This window comes from Triturus cristatus, chromosome 9, assembly GCF_964204655.1.
Source record: "Triturus cristatus chromosome 9, aTriCri1.1, whole genome shotgun sequence".
Classification (NCBI taxonomy): Eukaryota; Metazoa; Chordata; class Amphibia; order Caudata; family Salamandridae; genus Triturus; species Triturus cristatus.
Genome location: NC_140592.1, coordinates 337,841,444 through 337,866,206, shown reverse-complemented (window position 1 = coordinate 337,866,206; position 24,763 = coordinate 337,841,444). Strand labels below are relative to the sequence as shown.

Genomic DNA, 24,763 nt, shown 5'->3' with positions numbered 1-24,763 from the left:
CTACAACCCTTCCAGACATCCGACCCAGTTATTGACTTGACTGAAGGGCTCCTATCACCAGGTGAATTGAACCTTTTGAGCAAAGGCCTCTATTTCTGTCCTGTACCGAAAGACCATAATACTGCCAACATGATGAGAGACCTAAAAACCTTCGAGAGAAGATGCAGACTTGCAGAATACTTTTACAATAATTCTAATGTTGATCTGTCAAGCTACCTTCCAGATCCATTTAGGAAGATTCACCATCCCAAATCATGGACTCCTCAATGTGGTAGAAATCCTGTCCTTGATACATACATTTTGTCCATCAACAAACTCATCAAGGAATCAACACCTAAAAGGATTTTTGATAACATTACCCGAGAAGAAAGAAAAGCTCTTCACCTCCTTCAACAGAGAATGGATGTAATTATAAAACCGTCAGAAAAAGGTGGTGCAGTGGTTGCCATGAAAGTAAGTGATTATATTGAGGAAGGAATGAGACAACTAATGGATACCAACACTTACAAACTTTTAGAAACTGATCCCACAGAAGACTTGAACAAAGAAATTAAGAACATGGTTGTAAGATACAGGAGCTTAATCCTCATTGATGAAACAACAGCAGATATACTTGTTCATCCCGAACCAAGATCTGGGAGATTCCATATGCTTCCCAAAATTCACAAAATGAACAATCCTGGCCATCGCATCATCTCTGGCAATGACACAGACACTGAGAGACTATCTTTATTTGTCGACCTGCACCTCCAGCCCATTGTACAGGAACTTCCATCATTTGTTAAAGATACCAGTCACTTCCTTCAGATTATTGAAAAATTAAACCAAACCTACACATTTGATGATGATACTCTTCTGGCTACATTTGATGTTACATCATTATACACCAATATACCACATGAGGATGGGCTTATGGCATTATCTGAAGCTCTTAATAATAGAACTGCGAATAGGCCATCAACAAATGTGCTTACCAACTTTGCAAGAGTTATCCTTAAATCCAACAATTTTACATTCAATGGCAAACACTATCTGCAGATATAAGGGACTTCCATGGGCACTCAGATGGCTCCATCCTATGCAAATATATTCATGGGCAAACTAGAGAACTGTATACTTGCTACTTCTAGCATCAAACCACTGGCATGGCTACGATACATTGATGACATATTTATAATATGGAATGCAGGAAGTAGAACATTGGAACAATTTACAGCTTATATCAACAATATCCATCCTACCATCAAATTTACCAGCAGCAATACTAAACAGAAGCCCCATCTCCCTTTTCTGGATGTGCTACTCACCATTCATGAACACAAAATTACAACTGATCTGTACCATAAGCCTACAGATGCTCATTTGTATCTAAACTGGACTTCATGTCACACACACCACACTAAACTGAGCATCATCTACAGCCAAGCACTCAGAATAAGACACATCTGCAGCAATGAGGAAACCTGTAAAGACCATCTACAGGAGCTTGCTACATTATTTAAAAGGCAAGGCTATCCTCTACATATCATACAGCAACAAATTAACAAGTCTTTGCAGTTACCCAGAGAAGCACTTATTTGGAATACCAACGGCAGAAACAAAAGTGACAGAACTCCATTTGTAGTTGACTATCATCCATCAGCTCCCAACTACAGAAATATAATGCAAAAAACATTTCCCTTACTGTCCACTTGTGAAAAATTGCAAAAGGTTTTTCAAAAACCGCGAGTCATTGCTTACCGCAGAGCTCCAAATTTACGATCTCTTATTGTGAGAGCTGAACTCAAGCAAGCTGTAACAAATGCAGGGGTTCATTGCTGTGACTCTAAAAGGTGCATCACGTGTGAATATCTTTTACAAACATCATCTGTAACTAGTTCTGTTACGAGAAGGACCTATGCAATAAGGCAGCATCTTACATGTCGCTCATCATGCATTATTTATGTGATTCAGTGCCAACGGCAAAGCTGTAAAAAACAATATGTAGGCCAAACAGTGAATGACCCCCGTACACGATTCAGGAACCACAAATCGGCAATAATTAATAAGAAAATTGACCAGCCTGTAGCCAATCATTTTAACCTTGTGGATCATTCACTATTAGATTTGAAGATTTCCCCCGTGGAACATGTTTCAAAAGAAGAACTACTGGACTTCAGGAAAAACTTCTGGATGTACCGTTTAAAATCACTGCATCCAGATGGACTGAACATTACTGACAACACAGCCTGATTACTGCATATCTCAAGATCTCTCAGGACTGCATTGATTCCACATTCCAAATGGAATCTTCACTCATGATGCTTTTTGAAAATTCAGCTGTGTCATCTTTGCAGCCACAGAGCAAACCATCTTGTACTACCTGAGGAAGGCGGAAGCTGAAACGTTGTAGTGGAAATATATTTTTGTTCTTTGGTGAATCTATCTGTTTGAGTCACTTCTTTCTTGGATATTTTATTTCTTTGTGACTCATTGTATCCTTTGGGATCCAGATTTTTGCCCTGGCTGGCTGTTGTTTTCTTGTCATCCTTCATCTTCAAGTATATATATATATATATATAGACATATATACAGATAGATAGATAGATAGATAGATAGATAGATAGATAGATAGATAGATAGATAGATAGATAGATAGATAGATAGATAGATAGATAGATAGATAGATAGATAGATAGATAGATAGATAGATAGATAGAAGTTAGTTTAAGTCCCTGCCTCCATTATTTTCTGTGGGAGGTGTTGCAGTAGCAGGGGTTGGCCATGTATGGGTGCTGGACTTCTCGAGGTTTGAGCTAGAGAACATTATTTACTACTGTCATGGGTCCTTATTGGCTGTAGTAACTTTATAAGCACAGTTTGTAAATAGGAATGTGATTACTCCTTTATGGACGGGTGCAAGACCCAACCTAAACCTCGCCGTGTTTCTTCATTAACCCCTCCTTACTTCTCCCTACACCACTCCCATTTAGTAGCCAATATTTCCCATTTTCCAGCCACTATTTCCGTCCCTCCCACATGTACTATTAAAATTTAGCTGTACATGTATGGAGATCTCCACACATTAAAGATTGGAGAGGTGTAGGCGGAGGTCTCCTCTTGTAGGTTTGTGAATAGCAATTTGTAGAACATGAGTAGCGTTACTTAGTACCAACAGCAGCATCTTTGGTTAAATCGAAAGAAAAAGAGACACCTGAACCTTGATACCACCACACATGGAACATTTAAATGCTAGAGGGAAGCACAAAAGCAGAGTAGGCATCTGTAGGCTGAAGAAGCTTAGCTCTTTAGTTCTCTCTCTCTCTCTCTTTTCCAATTCTTGTAGAGCCTTTATCTCTCTGTACATTCCCATGTTCTTTAGTGCCTTCTTGTACCCGTCTTTCATTCTCTCTGTCTGTATGTCTATCTCTCTCTTACTCTACTCCTCTTTTCTAGTCCTTCCTTTATGATCTAGACGAGCATCGAGCTCCATGCTGACCCTTTTAACCATCTCGGGCAGAATTTTCAATCTTTATTGTACTTTTAAATAATAATGGGGACTTCACCAGGTCTTCCAATTATCATGGGTGTTAATTATATACATTTAAAGGCTAGACATGAAACATAATATCATCATATTTCTTAGCATCCTCCTAAGTGCCAGATTCAATCTCCCTTTCCTTCCCATTCTTACCGAGTTTTCATTTGAAATCTCTCGAATCCCTCCCTTCTCGGTGATTTTTACTCTGTTGATAAAGCTCTCCAATCAAATATCTCATTCTATCCTGCCTTTATCCCTTTCTAGTCTTCAGTTCTATCCTCTGTCACACAATTCACCCATTTATGTTGTCTCTTACTACCTGTATCTTTCACTGTGCCTTTAAACATTTCCCTCATGGAGAACTTTTGAACTTTCTCCAAGCACCATCACTCTGAAAATACGTCTAAACAACACAAACACTAGCGTCTACCCACTTCATTATGGGAATTTCTACATTCAATTTTCTCATATGCTCTCATATTCTTAAAGATGTAATATTTGCATCAAAAAAATCCCTTACTAGCTGGCCGAGTCATTGAGTTGGTACTCTGAGGCCCGGTCGAAGCAGGCCTGGACGCCTGAGTCTTTCCAAAGACGCGAGATGATGTCAGCCATCTCCTTGGGCATCTGTCCCTCATCAATGGTATCAGCCAAGTGCATCAATTTCCGAGAATCATCCTGCAGGGCAAAAAGTAAGGATAGGTTTGAAAATTTGAAAAGTAGAAAATTGCCTGAAGAGGCATTTACCAACAGCAATCAGTACAATTTGAGGCAAGAGTAAGAGCAAGCACAGCATATAAAAAATACATTATTCAAATTAAGGCTATGTTATCAAGGTACAATTTTCTCTGCAGATGCAGTGCATAAATTATCTTGTCAGAAAATCATATGCACGTGTCAACACCCCAGGGCAAGTGTTTTGGGATTCATTAATTAAATAATTTCTCTGGCAAGAAATTAAAGAAAGAAATTGCTGTAAAAAAATTGGAAGAACTTGAAATCATATCCTGATTAGAAGTCCTACAGACATTATATTCTTCGTATTATTAAGGAATGGCACTTTTTTACTAAACCTTTCAGCTGATACAGTGGTAGAACTTTTGCCAAAAAAGTAATGCTTAGCATTACTTTCATTTTGCCGGGGAAAAAATGGGGGATCTTTTCTTCAGAACAATAAATCATAGTCCTGATGCTCAGGGAGTTTTCTCTGTGCACTTGTGGTGCTTAATAATCTTCCATGCAGAGATCTGCCATGCCTTGTGCCTTCTGGTGCAAAGATACCGGCGGCCTTTTCACAAAAGAGTAGCTGGCCATCGGCATTTAAGTGGGAAGTTAGCTGAGGCTCTGCTGTCAGGACCCTAAAGATTACCCCACCCCTAAATGAGGTGGTGGACTCATGGGTTTGGTGGGAAGGAGTTCCCCAAATTTGCAGCATGATTCCTACTTCACCAAACCATTTGGCCCTCATTACAAGTAGCCTGTTAAATTCTGATATGTTTGGTAACTCCTGCTACTGGGAACTTCAAACCCGAGCCATCCGCACCAGGTTAATGTTCCAACTTTTAATCGCTTCGAGACACTTACTAATCTCGAATCAGTTGACTGACCACGAATGGTGGAACCACCGCAGACTGTAGCACCTAGTAGTACGGGCGTTCTTCTTGGAGAGGGACCTCTGGTTCCACAACCTAGTAATGAAAAAATCCTTCCACATTGTACTGTTACGGTAGTAAATGCAGAAACAGTAAATGACTCAGCTGTTAATACTTTGACCGTTTCTATTCTACCCCCTTCTATACAAGCTGACCCTACATTAACTGACATAGATAATGGGAGGGGGAACGAATGTGGTAAAGAACGGAAGGATAAGTGCCAGTTCCTGTTCTGGAATGTTGCTGGATTAAAATCTAAGGTGACTAGCACTCTTTGGACTGAGTGTGTGAGTAATTTTGACATTTTCAGCCTGCAAGAAACTTGGGTGGTGGATCCTATCCATATAAGTGGCTATAAAACCTTCCATACCCCAGCAATTACATCATCCCATGGCAGGGCAAAAGAGTTTTTTGCACGTATATCTCAAATTACTTGAATATAAGGAAAATTGTACTAAATGTTACTGAACGGTATTATCAAATTATTAGCCTCCATTTAGAACACGCATTCTGTATAATCATACTGAAATTTTATAATAATGCTACACCACAACTGATTGAGGGTATATTGAGAACTGTGAGCCGTCATCTACATAATCTACAGCCTAACATAAATAATGATGTATTTGTTATTTGGGGAGGGGACTTTAATTCTTCCCTACGTCAATACACTGACAAAGCGGTTTGCGGTATTTCCTATGAAAAAGGTTTCAGTTTTTCACATTTCCCATATACATCGTACAGAAATCTTCTGAATTACGTTATGTTTACATCTGATATGGGCTTCACTAATAATTTGTGTTCACCCATGGTCCCTTTCCGACCTACCTTTAACGGTCGAGGTACTTCCTCTACCATAGATTTTATATTAACATCAAGCAGATATGCCTCACATATTAAGGATTTTAATACCCATGAGATCGCTTTAAGTGACCATTTTTCCTTAAGTGTAGATGTGATGGTGTATAGTCAGGGTATCAATGCTAGAGCTGCTCCCTCTCACTCCGTAGATAACATTACCTTGAATAGGCAAAATGGATATGCACGTAGATGGGCTAACTTAGATTCTGAGGAATTTATCAGAAAAGTTGGGTTGAATTGTAAAGATACGTTTTTATCCTGTTTGGATGAGAGGTCGTCACATCAGGAAATTACAGAAAACATTTCTGCTATTTCAAAATATATTAAAGATACACTCCTTGTCAAAGCAAAAAGAAAGTTACATATTAACAAGGATGGTTTTACACCTGCTGCACAACGGCTTATTCTAAACTTAAACGTTCCCTACATGCTACAGTGAGAAATCAGGAGTTTATAAGAGAGGCTAGAAGAGATTACAAGAGGGCATTAAGAAAGAGAAAGATGGCATTAAAAGAGGAAGCATGGCGCGCCATGCATGATGCCTCGGAAAATCGTGATTCTTCTGCCTTTTGGAAGGCCGTAAATGCGCCCTTCCTGGCTGATAAGGATATAGCAACTGTAGAGATCGGTATTACTGAATCAGAATAGATATTACCCTATTCAAAATTCTTTGACATTTCAGTGATAGATAATCAGGGCACCATGCCAATTATGGCTGATATTATGCCTCCTAGTGAACCCTTAAGAACTATCTCTAGATTTTACTCTTAGTGAGGTTAATACAGCAATAAATTCAAGTAAGGGAGGCAAGGCTCCAGGGCCTGATGGCAGTCCGGTAGATCTTTTTAAATCCAATTTAGCACTATGGGGACCTCTTTTAACGCAAGTTTTTAACGCATGTAGCTCACGAGGCCTACTACCAACCTGGTACGAAACTGTAACTGTGCCAATCTTTAAAAAAGGTGATAGGACGAACCCAGCCTGCTTCCGGCCAATTTCATTGCTGGATTCAACAGTCAAGGTTATTGGGCGGGTTCTACTGGACAGAATGCAGGAGGAATAGGCTATCATAAGCGACCTTTATTATGGCTTCCGTAAGGGTCTGGGCACAGTCGAACAGGGCCTTAACTTACATATCATTTTAGATAAATATACCAGGGCAAGAGGGGGTAGATTCTTTTTGATTTTTGTTGACTTAACGGCGGCGTTCGACTGTGTCATCCACGATAAGCTGTGGTTGATTTTAGAGGGCATGGGCGTGGACGTTTTAATATATGCTTTTTTGAGGCAGCTTTATTCAGGGGCTAAGGCGAGGGTCCGCTATGGGTTGGGTGGCGAATGCACTAGTCACTTTAGAGTGTTAAGAGGCGTAAGGCACGGCTGTGTACTTGCCCCGTTTCTCTTTACATTATATATAAATAATTTAGAACATGTTTTAGTTAAGGAGTGCAGGGATCTGCCGACAGCAGCGAAGCGCCCTATCCCTACACTCTTGAACGCGGACGACGCGGTCTTAATGGCTCATACGCCGCTTGGTCTCTAAAGGGCTTTTAACTCTTTTTTTAATTTTATGTCAAATTTAGGGCTTAAGATAAATTGTTCCAAAACGTTCGCATTGAATTGTGGGGCAGGATCAAACAAGAAAATTAATACCCTTTTTATAGACTCAAGGCCTATTGAGTGTGCTAAAACATTTTCCTATTTGGGGATTTTATTTGATTGGTCAGGAGCATGGATTCAGGCAGTTAAAGCTAGACGGCTGTTGTTTATTAAGTCACTGACGGCGCTATCAAACTTTAGTCGCAAATTAGGCAGACGTCCACCGGTGGAATTGCTATGCATTAATAGGGCAAAATGCGTGGCAATAGCCGCCTATGGAGCTGGAATCTGGGGCTATGTCATCATAAATGCACTGCAGAGCAAGGAAAATATGTTTTTTAAGTTTCTTCTGGCAGTACCGGAAAGTACTTCAAATTATATCTGTCACTCGGAATTGGGCATGCCATACCTATAGGACATGATTAAGATTCAGCCTGTCCTTTTGTGGCACAGAATTTGGACGGCAGATTAAACCACTTTTAATCGCCAAATTTTAACAGACGTTTTGGAGATTGACAGGGTCAAATACATAAAATGGTTAGAATATGTCAAAATGTTTCTATTAAAATTAGGACACATAGAATATTTTAATGAGCCACAAACTTAAAGCTAGCTGTATACGTTTTCTGGGTGAAACCAGAGCTATAACCGAAATGAAAAAATCAACGGTTCAAGTTCATCATCTTACTTTGTTGACCCCAAGTATACAACCATATATTTCTTTAATTTTTGGCAATTTTGATCGATTCTTGTTGACACTCTTCAGGCTGAATATTTTATGTAGATCTTTAAGTTTCCCTGTATTAAATGACTGGTCAAGAGTACTATGTAAATGCCCGTGCGATGACGTTTCTGTACAGTCAACCATACACATAATATTCTTCTGTAAATATTATATTAAACCAAGAAGAAGATGGATTATTCCGGTACTAAAGAAATTCGGATTGAGACAATGTCGCCTCGCATTTCTGGCACTGCAATTCTTAGAAGAAGTAATTGTTATTGCCGCTGCTCCCGCTTTTTCCCCAAAAAAATTAATTATCGTAAATCCATTATAATGTGATTTTACCTATGTATCAAATGTGTGCTTAATGGAGCCATGATATGATTATGATTTTTTTATGGAATTTTAACAATCTGTCTATTGCACTGTGCTTTTATGGTTATTTTTATGGTAACCGAATAAAGATCTTTTGATTTGATTTGAACTCCTGCTACTGTTCTTATAGAAATTATGAGTTTTGTGGCTAACACTGCACCCCAACAATTTTCTGGATGTAAATATTGGCAGGCCAAGTCTGTAAAAAGTTACTGCGGGAAAAATGGCCTATAATTACTGGAAGATCATATTTTGGTGTCATAAACCCCAAAATATTAGCATTATTCTGGATTGTGTGCTAGCTACACAAATACAAACATGTCTCCAGTGCCCGATGCTCCTTACACTAACTGTCAATATAGAACAACGTGTCCAGTTTAAAGCCCTATGCATTGCGCATAGAATGTTGATGACTCCTTAGAGTTTAATTGGCTCTTGGATGCACTGGTCAGATATTGTTCATAGTCCTAGGTGTTAACAAAAGTTTAATTGATGAGAGGTCCTTCTGGCTTGTTATATCAAAGCTCTGCAATGCCCGCCCTTTGATGACCCAAGCACTAGAAATCCATCTCACTGTTAGGCAAGCTCTGATAACTCCCCTATTTTGTAAGACCACTGGTCTTTCCTTTCTCCTAGTCTCCCTTGCTGCTTTTAGCACCAGGATGCTACTGGTATTAGTGCGCTTCTTAAGTAACAAAATAATATTATTAATACCCCCAAAACTTGTAATAGGTGCTATTTATCACACAGGTAAATTCCAACTCCAGTGGAGTCAGATTTTATTGGGTGCCGTAACTATTGGCCGAAACACCAGCCAACTCGCAATGTGGGCTCAATTGAGTCCCATTCTATTTTGTAATCTCACATTTCCGACAGGCACATTTTTAAAAGAACCCCTTTACCCTACTTCAGCCAAGAATAAAGACAGGTCGATGCTGCACCTATCACTCTGTTACCTGGCCAATATTTCTCCCGTAGAAAAGAAATGGACAATAGAAACTTCTATTTATCAGAGGCAAATTAAAGGTCGCTTCAGATTCTTACGATAAAACCCCATTTTGCCCGAAACTAAGGCCCTAATGCAGGTGTAGCGTACCTTGGTAGATATTTACGAAAAGCTGTAAATACTGTTTCACAGGTGTTGTAAATACCTCCATTAAGGAGTTCATCATGGAGAAATGGGGAATTACATGCAGAAAGAGATGCTTATTATAACTATGTCAAAATGTAATTGAGTTTTCCTCACATTTTCCCAAGATAAAATTTGGCAAGGGTGACCTGCCGAACATTATCAAGGGAATGCTGCAGGGGTGCAGACATCACCATAAATTCAAAATTTGAATCTTGACGAGACAGGGGTTGAAATTATCCTCCAAACTCACATTTAGGGCGTAAATGTAAGTGATACATTGACACCTGTATCCTTCCTCTAACATGGTGCTTTGGAGGCTCTTGCACAGCAGCCAGTCAGCCATTTTGTATTATTAATAGCAGGCAAGGTGCCCAGTTGTACTATTTCTATTTTGTGCTTAAAACATTTAAAATGTCAGCCCAAAAAACTCTGGGGCATATTAGCAAGGGCAGTATCCCTGCTTTAGAAGCACTTTCTGCCGCTAAAGCGGCGATATTTTTGTTAGCGACAGCTTACAGGCGATAGCACCCGTTTTTGTACCGCTTTGCATGTCAGTGATATTTATCGCTAATGACATGCAAAGGAGGCGTTCCCAACTTGAAAACGACTGAAAGCAGTCGCAAAAACACCTTCCGCCTATTACCAAGGCCCGCGAAGCGATAAAAAAACGCACGCTAACCGCGTTTATCGCTTAGATTTTACACCTGGTAGAAACCTGACTTACTCATTATAGTCAATGGGAGGTGGATTCTACGCTTAAGTCCTCACCTGCCTATTAGCAAGATTTCCATTAGCGATGGGATTTTTATCGCTGGATATCTCACGTTATTGTTTGGATTCGCTGCTATCGCTGGATTTAATATCGCCTTTGAGATAAACGTTGATGATAACGCGTTATCTCTGCGATAAAATCCAGCGATAGCCGGCGATAAAAAAACCAACGCTAAGCGCGCTTTGCCATAATTATCGCAAGTCCTTGCTAATATGCTCCTCTGACTTTAAGAACAACCTATCAAATGAGCTAGATGTGTTAACAGACCTAGGTGTTAAATAGTAATAAACAGCAATCGCCATGGTCTAGGGGCATACTTGAGTGATGCCTTAGTAGAGGTAGATGTAAGGTCAAGTGGTATATGATGGAGGGGTGTGGCTTGACGCCAAAAAAAGATGGCTGCTGGCTAGAAGAGTTCCGTGGCGACTCGGCAGATGTGGCGGCTTCTCCCTGCAGTTATTCACCGTTTTACTGCTTCCACATGAAGTCCTCCGTGGATAAAGGTTTCTGGAGGTTTTTCATCTGAATTTTACTTTGCAGGTGAGCGTTTTACACATCAAAATAGTGGCGGGAGCGTTTCCTTCACGGGACTCGTCCCCGCCATTTTGTTTTTCCTTCAAAAAGCTCCGCGCTCTCTACATGAAAAAAATGGAACGTTTATGCCTCATTGTCAAAGCGTGTTTATTTTTGCCCTATCAATCCTCCTACCAATGGGCAATTTGCATATTTCCATGGAAGATAATGGATAATGAAAGATATATTTTTTATTAAATATCTTTTCATTCAGTCAGTCTTTTTTCTCAGTGCTGTAGTATATGATGAAAATGCACTTTCCTATCTCAAGTAACTCTATGCTACAATTTGACTGAATGGTAGAGCTAGAATTATCTGTTTGAAGAGCACCAATTTGCGGCAGAATATTGCACTCTTTCTCACATGGTTTTTGTCGCTTATCATCATATTTCATCAGTGCCTCTCTGTCAAGCAGGCATGGACTACAAATAAGCTGCCTCAGTTTATTGTTCAATTCTCGCTCTTAGTCCCTTTTTTCCAGGGAAGTTTCTTGCTGTTACTTCAACGGCGTCTCCTGTCGTGCTGCCACGACTTTTCATCTTTACACGCTGTTTTGTTATTTTCAGCGTTTCCAACTTTCTTTCAACATTTTATGGGGAGAACAAAATCTTCTCGTCGTGTTACTGGTTCTTCATTGCCTCTCTCCTCTTTAGCAGACCATAATCCTTATTCCCTGTCATTAACTATGGAGAACTCTGGAAGTAATCCATCACTTCCCATTAAAGAACCACCGATAGCTTCATCTAATATCCCGCTGCCCACCAACAAGCTTACTCCTAAACCAACCAATTCATCAATACTATCTTCTGGAAAACGCATAAAAAGGATCCTCCTTCACCTATTGCATCTCCTCCTACAATCACTATGGATGTACTTCTTGAAGAGATACGTGCTTTGTGGCTTTACATGGAGGAAACGAAAAAAAGGCTTCAAAATCTGGACGACTAGTGGTCTACGATGGAAAATAGGGTCTTGCGGATTGAACAGCAAGTAGATTCAGCTCAAGTTTTGGTGAACCAAGTTCCTTCATTGAAATCTGAAATTGCATTACTTAAAAAACAAGTGGAACATTTGGAGAATCGAAGTAGGCGTAATAACTTGCGCATTTATGGTCTGGCAGAAGGATTGGAATGTTCAAGATGCCATTTCATTCTTCAAGTATTTTCTTCCACAGGTTCTTGGTATTCCTAACTACTCTGTATTGAACATTCAAAGAGCACATTGTCTATGACCTATTTTAAAAATGGCAGCCTCTTTAGCTTAACCTTGAGGAGTTATCATATACTTCCTGGAATACACAGACTTACTGAAAATCTTGCAAGCAGCTAAGCTCAAGGGCCGGGTTTCAAGGCAAGGTTCTAATCTCTTCTTCGCACAAGACTATGCCAAAGAAACAGCGGATAGAAGAAAGAAATTTCTAGAAATGAGACCATTGCTCTGTTCTCTTAATGCCAGATTCGGTCTCGCTCATCCCTGCCTTTTCAAAGTGATTTACAAAAATAGAACTACAAATTATGAAGATCCTGCTCTACTACAGCGGTTTTTGGAACAATGCAGAGAAGAAGATGTGGATGTATCCAAACATGCCATTGTTTAACTTTGTGCTGTTATTTGGTTTAATTTTCTGTGTTGTTCAATTGTGGTGTTTTTTGTTCGTGCCTAACTCAGTTTCTTGGTTTTCCCTATGTTGTATTTACTTTTTATGTTCTTTTCTTTTATTAGGTGCGGTATTCCCTTTGTACATATTTTTGTTATGCCTGGTCTGCTTGGATGATATCGTCCCCTGCCTGGTCCACCCTGCGTTGCCTAGTTAGTTGTGCCATCTTCCTCATGTGGCTTCACCACCCTCATCTTGTTTATGTCTTTTGTAGTTGGTTATTATGTTATTGGATGTTATGGTGTATGTTGCCTATTTGTTCTATTTGTTTCTTCCTCATTTCTTCACTCCACTTATCCTTTTTCAGACATCTTTTTTCTTTCTCTAATGATGTCTTCCTTTATCTCTTCTTTTCTTATACTTTCTCCTCCTCTCATACTTATTTTCTTCTTTCTTGCTCTTCCCCTTTTTCATAACCACACATTTGCTTCCTTACAGGATTTACCTCTACTGTTTCGCTTTTGCAATCCGTTTGCTGATTATTAATGCATACTTCATATTGTTACCTCTTTAGATGTTTTAAATATTAATACATACATTTTTATGTCTCATTGATTACTGTAGATTGCTTTAAAAGTTGTTTAATGGAATGTTAAAGGTTTAGATTCTCCTATAAAAACTTCAACAAGTACTTTCTCATTTATCTAATTTGAAATGTGATATAGCTTTGTTACAGGAAATTCATGTGGTAGAGAAAGAAATCCCTTAACTTAAACGACAATGGGTTGGTCATGTTTTTGCCTCCCCGGGTACTGGTAGTCATAATGGTGTAGCCATTTTATGTCATAAACGTCTTCACTTACAAATTCTTGCTCATGATACTGATGATGTAGGTAGATGGACCTCTGTTTCACTATTATTGAAAATATTCCTTTGACTCTTTTTAATTTGTATGCTCCTACTGCCCCTGATAAAACTTTTTGGCCTACAATATTATCCAAATGTATGTCTTTTCATGATGAATACCTGTTAGTGGGAGGGGATTGCAATTTGGTTATGGATCCGATTATTAACCGCAATTGTCAATCGATATACATTTTCTCACCTATGCATTCTAAATTCACATCCACTATTCACCATTCACCAAAGAGCTCCAGTAGATGCCTGGCGATTATGCAATCCTACACTTCGAGAATACTCTTTCTTCTCTCCAGTACACTCTTCCCAATCTCATTTAGATTACATATTTACTTCGAAGGCGCTCACACAACATATCACTAATTCTGATATTGGCTCCATTTTAATATCTGCTGATGCCCCCGTCTCCTTAGATTTAGATCTTCTTCCTCCTATTCATAGTACACGCAGATGGAGATTCAACAACTCTCTCCTCATAGACTCCAACTTTACCCGACAATTTGATTCCTTTATCACCACTTTCTTTCTTGAGAATAAAACTCCTTACATGTCTCCACAGATTATCTGGGATACATTTAAAGCTGCTTCTCGAGATTTTATTATTTCCTTTGTATCCCAATGAAATAAATCTTCTTTACTCACTCTACAATCACTTTTGACGCACATAAAACATTTAGAGCATTTCTTTTTCCAAACAAATTCTAAATTCTGCTTGGATGAGCTAATCAAAGCCAAATTCGAATTCAACAAAATATCTACTGAAAATGCGAACTCATTTTTGCTCAAATCCTCAGCCAAATATTATGGGGGTCAAAACAAAGTGGGGAAACTTTTAGCCAATTATCTTAAGTTAAAAAAGAACGCACCAAGGTTAGTTCTATCCTTTCTTCAAACAATCACTTAGTTCACAAAAATGAAGATATTTTATTAGAATTTTCTCAATTTTTTCAAACTCTTTACACTCCTGAATCTTCAGTATCCCAAGATAATATACTTCAATACTTATCATTTATTAATCCACCTTCTTCATCCGATCTAGACTTTTCAGTGTTACAGGAGGATATCCGAGAACCAGATATCATTTCTGCCATTCGTTCCCTTAAGCGTGGTAAAGCCCCAGAACCTGATGGTTTCACAATTGAATTCTACTCTTATTTTTCTAAAGCACTTATTCCCAAATTACATCAATTATTTCAATTTTTTATATCTTCCAAAAAGTCCGGGGGCTCTTTTCAAGAAGCTTTGATTTGCCTTCATCCCAAGGAAGAGAAAGTTCATACTCTCTGTAAAAATTATAGGCCCATATCTTTAATTAATATGGACTATAAAATGTTTACAAAAATTCTAGCTTTGCCCTTAGAGAAGTTCTTACCCTTATTAATTGGGCGAGAACAATGTGGTTTAATTAAAGGCAGACATCTCTCAGATAATACTAGACTATTCTTTACTTACTAAGGCCAAATCGTGTAAAGATTCTTTAGCAGCTATTTCTTTGGATGCTGAGAAAGCTTTTGATAGAGTCGGTTGGCCTTTTATTTTCTCCACTTTGACCTGGTTTGGTTTTGGTCCCAAATTTATAAACTATATTTCCTTACTGTATTCTTCTCTGGTTTCCTCCATTTTAGCTAATGGTCCTATTTTGCTCTTTTTATCATATCCACACACTTCTTTGCCTGCTTTCTTATCTGAGGTACAATCCTATGCCTCGTGTCAGGTTATAAATTGAATAGCGCCAAATGTGAAATCCTCCCATTAAACAAAATTTGTTTTTCTGTTGATTACATTTCTTCGGGCTTTCATTGGGCCTCAGATAAAATCAAGTACTTGGGATTATGGTTTAAATCTTCCATCAAAGAATCTATGTTAATACATTTAAGAGAATTACAGACACTGTTGAAAAATACTACATCCAGGTGGAATTCCATGTTTTTATCCTGGTGGGGTCATCTAGACACGATCAAAATGATGCTGGTACCTATTGTACTCTTTTATATTTCTAATCTTCCTATAAATATTCCTGAATCACATTTTAAAACAATTTACTCTATTCTATCGAAATTTCTTTGGAATAATAAGAAACCTTGTATGTCTTCACAGAAACTTAAACGGCCATAACAATTAGGCGGTGTCAATTTCCCAGATTTCCAAACATATCACACCGTGTTCTTTCTTAAACAAGCTTCTCTATTGCTCCAAGAGGATGACGACATTTCACCATTACCGTTATGGACTATTATTGGAAAACAATTCCTTCAACCTTTCTCCTTCCAATAATTTCTATCCTTTACTCGTCGTCCTTTGTCTTTTCCTCTCCCCATTTTTAATAACAGTTGCAGAATTCTCTAACCTTTACTTACTAACCAGCTATCCCCTAAAGATCGTTTTTTGCAGTCTTCAATATGGTATAAGCATCTTAAAATAAATAATAGGGTTATTTTTGGGAAAAATTGGCATATTGAAGTGCTTCAATGGGTGCATCAACTTTACCAAGATGATGCTTGTATTACTTTTCCAGATGCTCAAGCACGTTTTTCTTTTCCTACCACTTACTCACCTAAATATGCATCCTTAATTTCATTGATTCAGTCAACATACAATAGTTTAGCACCCAATTCTCCCTTACCATCTTCGCCTCCTATTATTTCTGTCTTAATTCTTTCTCCATCTGCATCTCAAATTTATAAGCATCTATCATCTTCTCCAAATATTCGTGATAAAACAGAGGTAGAACTTTTATGGAAGATTGCTTTCAAATTGTCTCTTTCTATTCCTACTTGGAATAAGATTTGTATTAAGATTAGGAAATCATCCAGGGCTGCTAATACTACCCAAACTCTATTTTATATTTATAACAGTCTCTTATTAACTTCTGCCTCACTCCATAAAATAAATCCTACTCTCTCTCCTTCTTGCTGGTCCTGCAACGCATCCCCAGCCAACCTTCAGAACATGCTATTTTATTGCCCCCATGTTCATAATTTCTGGAGACTAGTTTGCAGACAGATCAATAAAAATTTCTATTCACGAGTGCCCCTTACTTTTATTAATGTATTTTTAGGTAGTGTGTCTTCTGATTGAGAATTACACTCAAACAATTGTCATATTATAGATCTACTCCTTGCAGTTGCTTTCCAACAAATCACCAGGGCATGGAAGAACACAGCCAATATCTCTTAACAAGCTTGGTGGTATGGGATTTGTTATAACTATAGGCTAGAAGGGGCATATGTCCACACCATTTCCCTTGCTATAAAACGAGAATACTTATGGTCACCTATTACTCCGTTTCTTGATATATCTGCAAATACAACAACATTTCATAATCCCCGAGTTGAAGAAGTGCCTAAACCTGCATGAATTTGTATTTGTTGTTTATTCATTTATCTATGTTTTACATTTATATTATGTATATTTTGCATATCTTTCCTTTACTATAACAAATCATTATTTATTAATAATTGTATAAGTGGGTATGATTAATATTAATATCTCATAAACGTTACCTTCCCTCCCTCTCTTTTCTCCTCCCTTTCCGTTCATTTATCACCTTGACAAACTTTCGCAGTTAAGATTGTATTTTCTTATGTCTGTATTTATTAAGATGTTTTATATTACATCAATAAACTTCCTTTTCAACAAAAAAAGTAGTGTATGATAGGATATAGACCACATTTTAGTGGAAGAGAGCTTGATCTCTGTGGCGTAACGAAACTTGGGTGGCGTAACATAACTTGATGTGGCCCCACTGCAAAATACATGGAGACCCCCACCGCCCCCGCCGGAGTCAGTCAGGAGCTCTCAGGCTAAGGTACTGTGCTGAGGAGGGCCCCCCGGAGCTCAGGGCCCCTTGCACCACAGGGGCTGTGGGGACCTATGTTACACCAGTGCTTGATCTAGGGGCTTTTGGCAAAAAGAGTTGGCTTAGGTTAATAGCTGGAGGTGTGGGTCATGATTAACAGCAAGAGATCTGATGTGTAGAGGCTGCAAGCTGGTGGATAAAGGCACGATATGGTGTCCAGTTGTTACTCTCTGGCAGCCTTCATCTCACCGAAGGAAGGTGATGCCTGGACTCATCTTCCCAGCTAAGGAGGAAATAGATTTCCCAGAGCATGCTCCCCCTGAAGCTCTTTCTGCTGCTCCAAAAAGCCTCCACTTCTGAGTTCTGCTCCAGGGTCTCCTTCTCCTCCTAGGTTAACGGAGATACCACTAGGCCTGCTACGATAGGGACTCTGTCATTCTCCTGTTTTCCTTTGAGCTCGCTCCACGGTGGTCCCCTCTCCTGCACAAGGAGGCTCTTCCACATCAGGTGAGATATTTAAACTTTGAACAAATTTCTGCACCTGATCAACACTTTCACTGTTGGATTGCAGTGTTGACTCAACAATCTCACCTACTGGTTGTAAAATATACCTCCATTATTTTCTACCAATACCGTCATTTTGGAAGGAAACGCCCTTCATAGTAACAAGCAGACATGGAGAGTATATCACATAAACCTAAGTTGTTAACATCACTGCATTTTCACCTGAAAGCCAGGAAGAGACTCCAGCAATTTCCAGGCAACAAAAAAAATGTCAAGGTAACTTCAGTGATTAATGTTCTTCTTGGAGAGATATCAGACTTTTCTCTAGTTGAGGTTTTGACTGATCATAAAATAGCACAGAGGATTAATATGTTTGCTGCAAAGAACTGTGCCATGCAGATCACAAAATGCATATAATGTAAACAGGTCAGTGGACTACTGCTTTTCTAAGAGACATCCTTTCGTTACTTGCAGTTTATAAGTTAAAATCCTGATATAGAACAGTGAAAAAATTTACTGTCATCAAAAAACTAGCAAGCACACTGCAAAGTATAGATTAGAGCATAGATTAATGTTGCAAAAAGGGTTCATTTGGGTAGAAATCGATTCTTATTATTAAAGAGAACCCCCAACTATGGTGTTCAGTTTTCAGTTCTAAGTTTGTGCTTCTCCAGACCAAGCACTCTTAAACTATACTGCCTACCACTATAGATGACGTGACTCCTACACCTTGTAGTCCTCTATCTTATGTAACGTTTCCTATACACTGATTTACACACATATGATTGATTATCTCTGTTTAATGTGTGTGTGAGGCAAAGTGCTCTGACACACTACAATGGTATGAGTGGCGCTATATAACTAATTAAATGCATCTGAAAGAGATTGGTTATGGAGACTTGAGGGAAAGATGTTGGTGGTGAGGGAATCCATGATGAAGGGGGGCATGACATCCACCACGAATCAGGGGGACGTCAACAAACATTGTCGCACTGGGCGCCACCAGAGCTAAAGCATGCCCTGGAACCAGTTCAGGGGATGCAATGTCATGCTCCCCTGGCAGAGGACCACCTACCAAATTTAAAGAACTCCTCCATGCAGGTAGGTGCGGCACCTTCACTGAATGAGCTGAAATTTGCAGGGTGGGAGCAATTTTTGATGCACTTGTTCAGAAAATTATTTTGTTAAACTGGTATTTTGATCTTTAAGAACAAAATAACAATGGACCTCAGCGCGCAGGGACTTTTTCTCTGTGAATGAGGGCCAGTGCGTGACTTCTGTAGCTGGGAGTGCTATATTATGTATGGTGTTCCTGGCAGGTAAAATAACCTGTGTGAACTGACCTTCACTGACCTGCTGGCTGCAAGCCAGCTGGACATGGTGGTGGCTCCCCAACCTCTATATGAGGTTGGGAAAACTTGAATTCGGTGAAATAGTGCACCCTGTTTTATGGTGGATGCCCTATTCCACCATACTCTAAATTACACTATGAGACTGTTCTTCTCCATGATAGGCAGACAACGATGCAGCCTGTGATTTTAAGTTATATTAAGGAAAACAGTGACCTTCTGGATCTACTGCAAACCAGCGGTTGCTGCTACTTAACGGGGGTGATGGGGCGGTTAAAAGAAAAACAAAGAAAAAAATCACTTGCCTGCAGGGCTCCCACCGCCTCTCAGTCCTCTTTGGATTTTCTGTCGAATCCATGAGCAGGAACCAGGAACTAGGAAGCACCCAGGCTCCCAGACTCGCCTAGCCAATCACAAGACTGCCTTACAGCAGTGTTATGGTTGGTCTGAGCGCCGTGGTTCGGCACTCAGAGAGAGACTGAGAGGCTGTGCATGTTTTCCACCCAGGCTGTGCAATACAACTGGTGGAGAACATGCAAAGTGCGCATGAATGTTTGGCCGGACCAAGGCGGCTGGCTAAACAGCCATGAGCACTTAAGAGAGTGCCCACCACTCCTCCCCTGTTCCTGTGACAGACCAATCCTGCCCATCCCTAACGAGCAAAGCCACAACGGAAAAGTAAAATGATAACATTCTGTAATTTTTCTTTTCTTTTTCTTTTTTGAATTGCTCATAGAGCAGTGAGGCAATGCTGCTCCGCCTCCCTTTTTGCCACCATTTTCACAATGAACCTGTAAGACAACCTGGCTGAAATCTCTCACACCACAGTGAAAAGCTACAGAAGTGTAACAAACTGCTCACCATGCATTCCCTCAATCATCACACGTTTTAACCCCTTCGTCGCAGGGGTAATTCCCCCGCGGTGCGGGGGGAGGGGGCGGCGGCGCTGTGCTCGTGACGAGCCCAGCTCGTCACGACCCCGCCCACTGATTGATTCTCCCGCACAGGCGGGGAATCAATCGCACGTGGGCGGGCTGCGACCGTTATGACGAGCCCAGCTCGTCATGAGCACAGCTCCACTGTGCCTCATGACAAGCTGGGCTCGTCATGAGCACGGAAGCGGTTAAAAGACGGGCATCTTTGGGAGGAATCTCAAACATTGCATCAGTGCTACACTGCCAGTGAAAAGCACTGCACTGTTTACCTCTCATTGACAACAACGAGAAGCTCCCATTGTTCACTGACAACAACCCCAGAGGTACAGCCTGTAGACCTTTGAATGGATCCAGGTTTCTACAGCTATACTGCCACGACAATGGCACCAAAGAGGATATGAAATCCCTCCATATGCATGATACATCTGTCAGAACCTTGGGCACATTTAAACCCATAGCAACTATACTATGTGTGATGTAGAGAGAACCAACTATCACAAGGACGCCTTTATGAGCACAAACAGCAACCAGCAACAGCAAGAGTACGGGTCTGCTCCCAGAAAGCAGCTACCTCTCCAAGCACTCCTTGACTGTGTCCCTGCCTTTGACCCCATATTGTACTCAGTCGCCTTTTGGCTATTTTTGTGCTATACAAAGAACACTTATTTTCATATATATAGACAGGGGAATAATTTATGCCTAACAAGACACCTAAAGTAGTGAGTACCAAACTGATGCCATTGCAATAAGAGAACAAGACCCAAGAGGACATGTCAGTGCCCAAACAGCAGGACCATGTTGCCCATTTATTCCATCGTCATTTCCAAACAGGGCCTGGAGCTTTTGCAGGCTGGTTTGATTTTTGAAGACAACAAGCCACTACAGGTGCCCTTCCCAATTTTGTCCAGCTCCACCAGATTAATTGCAGTAGGCACAACTGGTGCTGTAGGAGAGAGAGATACAGAGAGTGAGAAAGAGCGATGCGAGCAGAAGAAAGGAGACGGCTGTTTTTTCCAGGTTGCTTTTGCTTCCCAGCCCAGCCATGCCACAGGAAAACCTTTTTCAGAAAGGCAGTTCAGTGTTGTAAGGGACACTCAAGTCTCCAATATCTCACAAATATTCATAGGCTTTGGGCTGAATGGGGGTCCCCGAATGCATTGGGGTCCCCTCAAGAATTGGAGGACCCAATGCTTCGAAGAGGATGCAGAGGCCTGCGTTACACCCCTGAGGCAGTTATCTGACCTACACTGACATAGGCCTCCTCAGAGAGAGAGAGAGGGGCTTCCAGACATTGCACCAAAAATCTACCCAAAAAAGGCCCAGAAGACCGCGGCTGACGTTTCGCATTGTGCAAGAACTGCACCCCTCCACGGTTTGATGGGCTTCACAATGATGGACAAACACAACCCGATGCTCAGTAACAGACTGCAGAATGCAGTGGATCAAAATAAAAATTCGCTGATCAAGAGGCTTGGTGATAGTATTAGAAACCTCTTTTACTATTACCCAGGGCCCCTCGCAGGACTGACATTGTGACACTGTTCCACTGTGCCAATATAGTGGCACTGATAAAAAAATAAACAACAATTGTATCTATGAAACTGAGGCAGTAAAGCTAAGGCCACACTATAAAAAAATCATGGAGGTCAGGGAAAATGTATCGGCCAAACATACCATCAATACATTGCTTCTCATTCTGTTCCTACCCTGTACCCTTTTCACTGCAGTGGCTACTGTGCATCAAGGGTCTGTATTACAGAAAGTTCTCCCAGGGGTGCAACAAGTGTTTGCCCTACTTTTTTTTTTTTCACCTAAGGCACTTTTATATTACTGAAGTTGCTGCTGACACATGTGCAGCCCCTACTGTAACATGGATCACACTAGTGCACATTTTTCGCCACACGATTTTAAGGGGGTTTTCCCTCATAGGTAAGGGAGCGTGGCACCATGCAAATGAGGGAATACCTTTGTGTTTGCACCTGCACCAAATTACAAATGTGGGCTCTGGGGCAAGCAGGCCAACAGGATGTGCACTGAGTGTGCACCACATATGAAGTACCACACTTTTATCCTCTTTGGAGGGAGATGTGGGGGTCCCAGGAATCCCCCATGTATTCAACTGCGGCTGGGTGTCACCTACAAAACGTGCTGCCGGTCCCTGTAGCTGCCAAGTTTTTAGATTGCTTATGTGTGACATTTCCATGGTTTCAATGTACTTATGAGTGACATCAAACAGCCAAATGTGCGACACTTAGAGTGACACTTTATCGCAAGTTAGACCAAGCAATGAAGTTCATGAAAAGAGATAATTTCTGATATGCACACCCTTTTGAGCAATGAGAAGCTCTGGGAAAATCTGGAAACTTCTGTAAAACCCCGAAATAGGAAGTCACTAACCTACTGTCCCTATTTTAAATTAACGACTTCGATAATTAAAGTGCTTTTGGTTGCAGCCTGGGACATCATAACAATATACACGTCACTATTCTCTACTGAAGCAAACAGGATTCAATCACACACACACTCTCCCTCTTTCTTTCTCTCTCTCTCTCTCTCTCTATCTATTATAGTCTGGGACTACAAATACACAAATCAAGGCCCGATTTGTGTAATCATGGCAGACAAGTGTCACCAAAAATGTTATGTTTTTTTACTTTTTACACTTTGTAGCCCAGCAAAAACTCCTGGCCTGGCTTATGATGACATTGCAGCTGCTCACACAGCCACCAACACATAGCAATTCACCCCACTGTGTATAGGAGTGCTGCAGTGCCTCAGTGCACATACGCACTTTAAACCTTCCAACCCAGCTGTCTTAGACAGCTTGGTTGAGAGCAAGCAAAGGCCTCTAATGCTCTTTGGAGCGCTGAGACGGACTGCTCTATTCAATCCCGGCTCTGCTCTCATGCTGGTTAACAGCATGAGAGCAGCACCAGGATTGGTTAGGGAAGTTGGCTGGGGCCTGCGCTGGAGGAGAGAAAAACACCGGACTGGAGCGAGGACGTGCAGCAGGTAAGTTAGCTTTAATTTTATTTTTTATGTTTTAAATGTATTTTATGTGTGCGGTAATGTACACTAAATGATTGACTAAATCATTGACATGCAATACATTCCCGTTTTAATTTTGTTAGAGTAATTCACCCACCACCCATTTGCCCGCCTCACCACTCTCCGTGAGTGGCAGCTGTCACTGGTCCCAGGAGCTTTAATATGCGTGACTAATGCATTTTTAGTGGGGTGCTTTGGCCACCAGCACTAAAATGCGTTTTTTAACCCTTGATGAGTGGTACTTGGCAGGGCTGCTCTGAAGGACAGGCGATTCAATGTGGCGCCCTCCCCAGTAAAGGCGTATATGTGTCCCTACGATGGGAGCAGAACATTTTAATGTAAGTATGCTGTACTGTCCCTGACTGCGTTGTGCGAACTCAATTGACCATGGGATTGGCGGAGACTAGGACAGGTCATTTGAAATATTACGGCCCCTGGTTTCTTTGTCGACAAAGCGTAGCAGGTTTCTGATTGTACACACCTTCGAGCATTTATTTGTCAGTTGAGAAACTTCTCCATTTCACATTCGGAGTACGGGTCTTGTGAACAGCGGTTTCAATATTTCTTTATCCTGTTCGGTGGAAAGATGGGTTAAGTCTGCCACTAAGTGGCCAAGGCGAGAGTTGCAGGAGATTTGTAAGTACTGCAAAGGTCAAATAATTTTCTAATGCAAATAGCAGAATAATCAGAGAGCTGCAGGTCCTTCAGTGGGAGCGATACTCCTCTTTTGAATCGTCTTCTGAGAAGTAATGCCAATTCAGCTCTGTGACCCTGAGAAATTATTGCTCTAATGTCATCGGAATCATTTTTTATCGAGAACTTGGAATCTTGATTAACAAATCAGTCAACCAGGAGCTTTGATTTGGAACTACCTTTGGATTTTAAGTGCTACAGAAGAACGTGACGTGATTGATTGATAAGTGCTGCCTGTCTCTTCCATGACCGAAACTGAAAGGAAAACTTTGACTCTCAAAATGGACGGTTATAGAAACAAGCATTGGTAATGCAATAGGTTTCGCATTCGAATTGTGTGCCGTGGTGTGGAGTGGATTTGTGGAGTGAATTTATGAGGCATGGTGTGCAGTGTAAATATATGAATAGTAATTATGTGGTATATAGTGTACTGGAACTATGTGGACTGGGATTGTGTGTTTATGCGGTATGCTGTTCAATTTTGTGGCATTTTGTGGAATTCTTTGTTGTGGATTGGATGTATGTGGTTTGTTGAGTAATTGTGTTGTAAGTCAAATTATGAGGTTTGAAGTCGAATTCTGTGGTGTGGATTTGAAATGGGTGGAGTTGAATTGTGTGGAGTGGAACTGTGTGGATAGCTTTGGTTTTTAGGTGATGAAAAAAACAAAATCGGTAGAAACTGTGACTTTGGATGTAAAAAAAAAGAATTAGA

General features: G+C 40.4%; 1 protein-coding gene across 1 annotated transcript in view; it reads right to left on the bottom strand.

Moving 5' to 3' along the window:
• Positions 1–24,763, bottom strand: part of GNAT1 (G protein subunit alpha transducin 1) — a 182,626-nt gene that overhangs the window by 42,662 nt on the left and 115,201 nt on the right. The window contains exon 4 of the mRNA XM_085625083.1: positions 4,041–4,198. Coding sequence (XP_085481209.1) covers positions 4,041–4,198 — 158 coding nt within the window. The remainder of the gene's footprint in view (positions 1–4,040; positions 4,199–24,763) is intronic.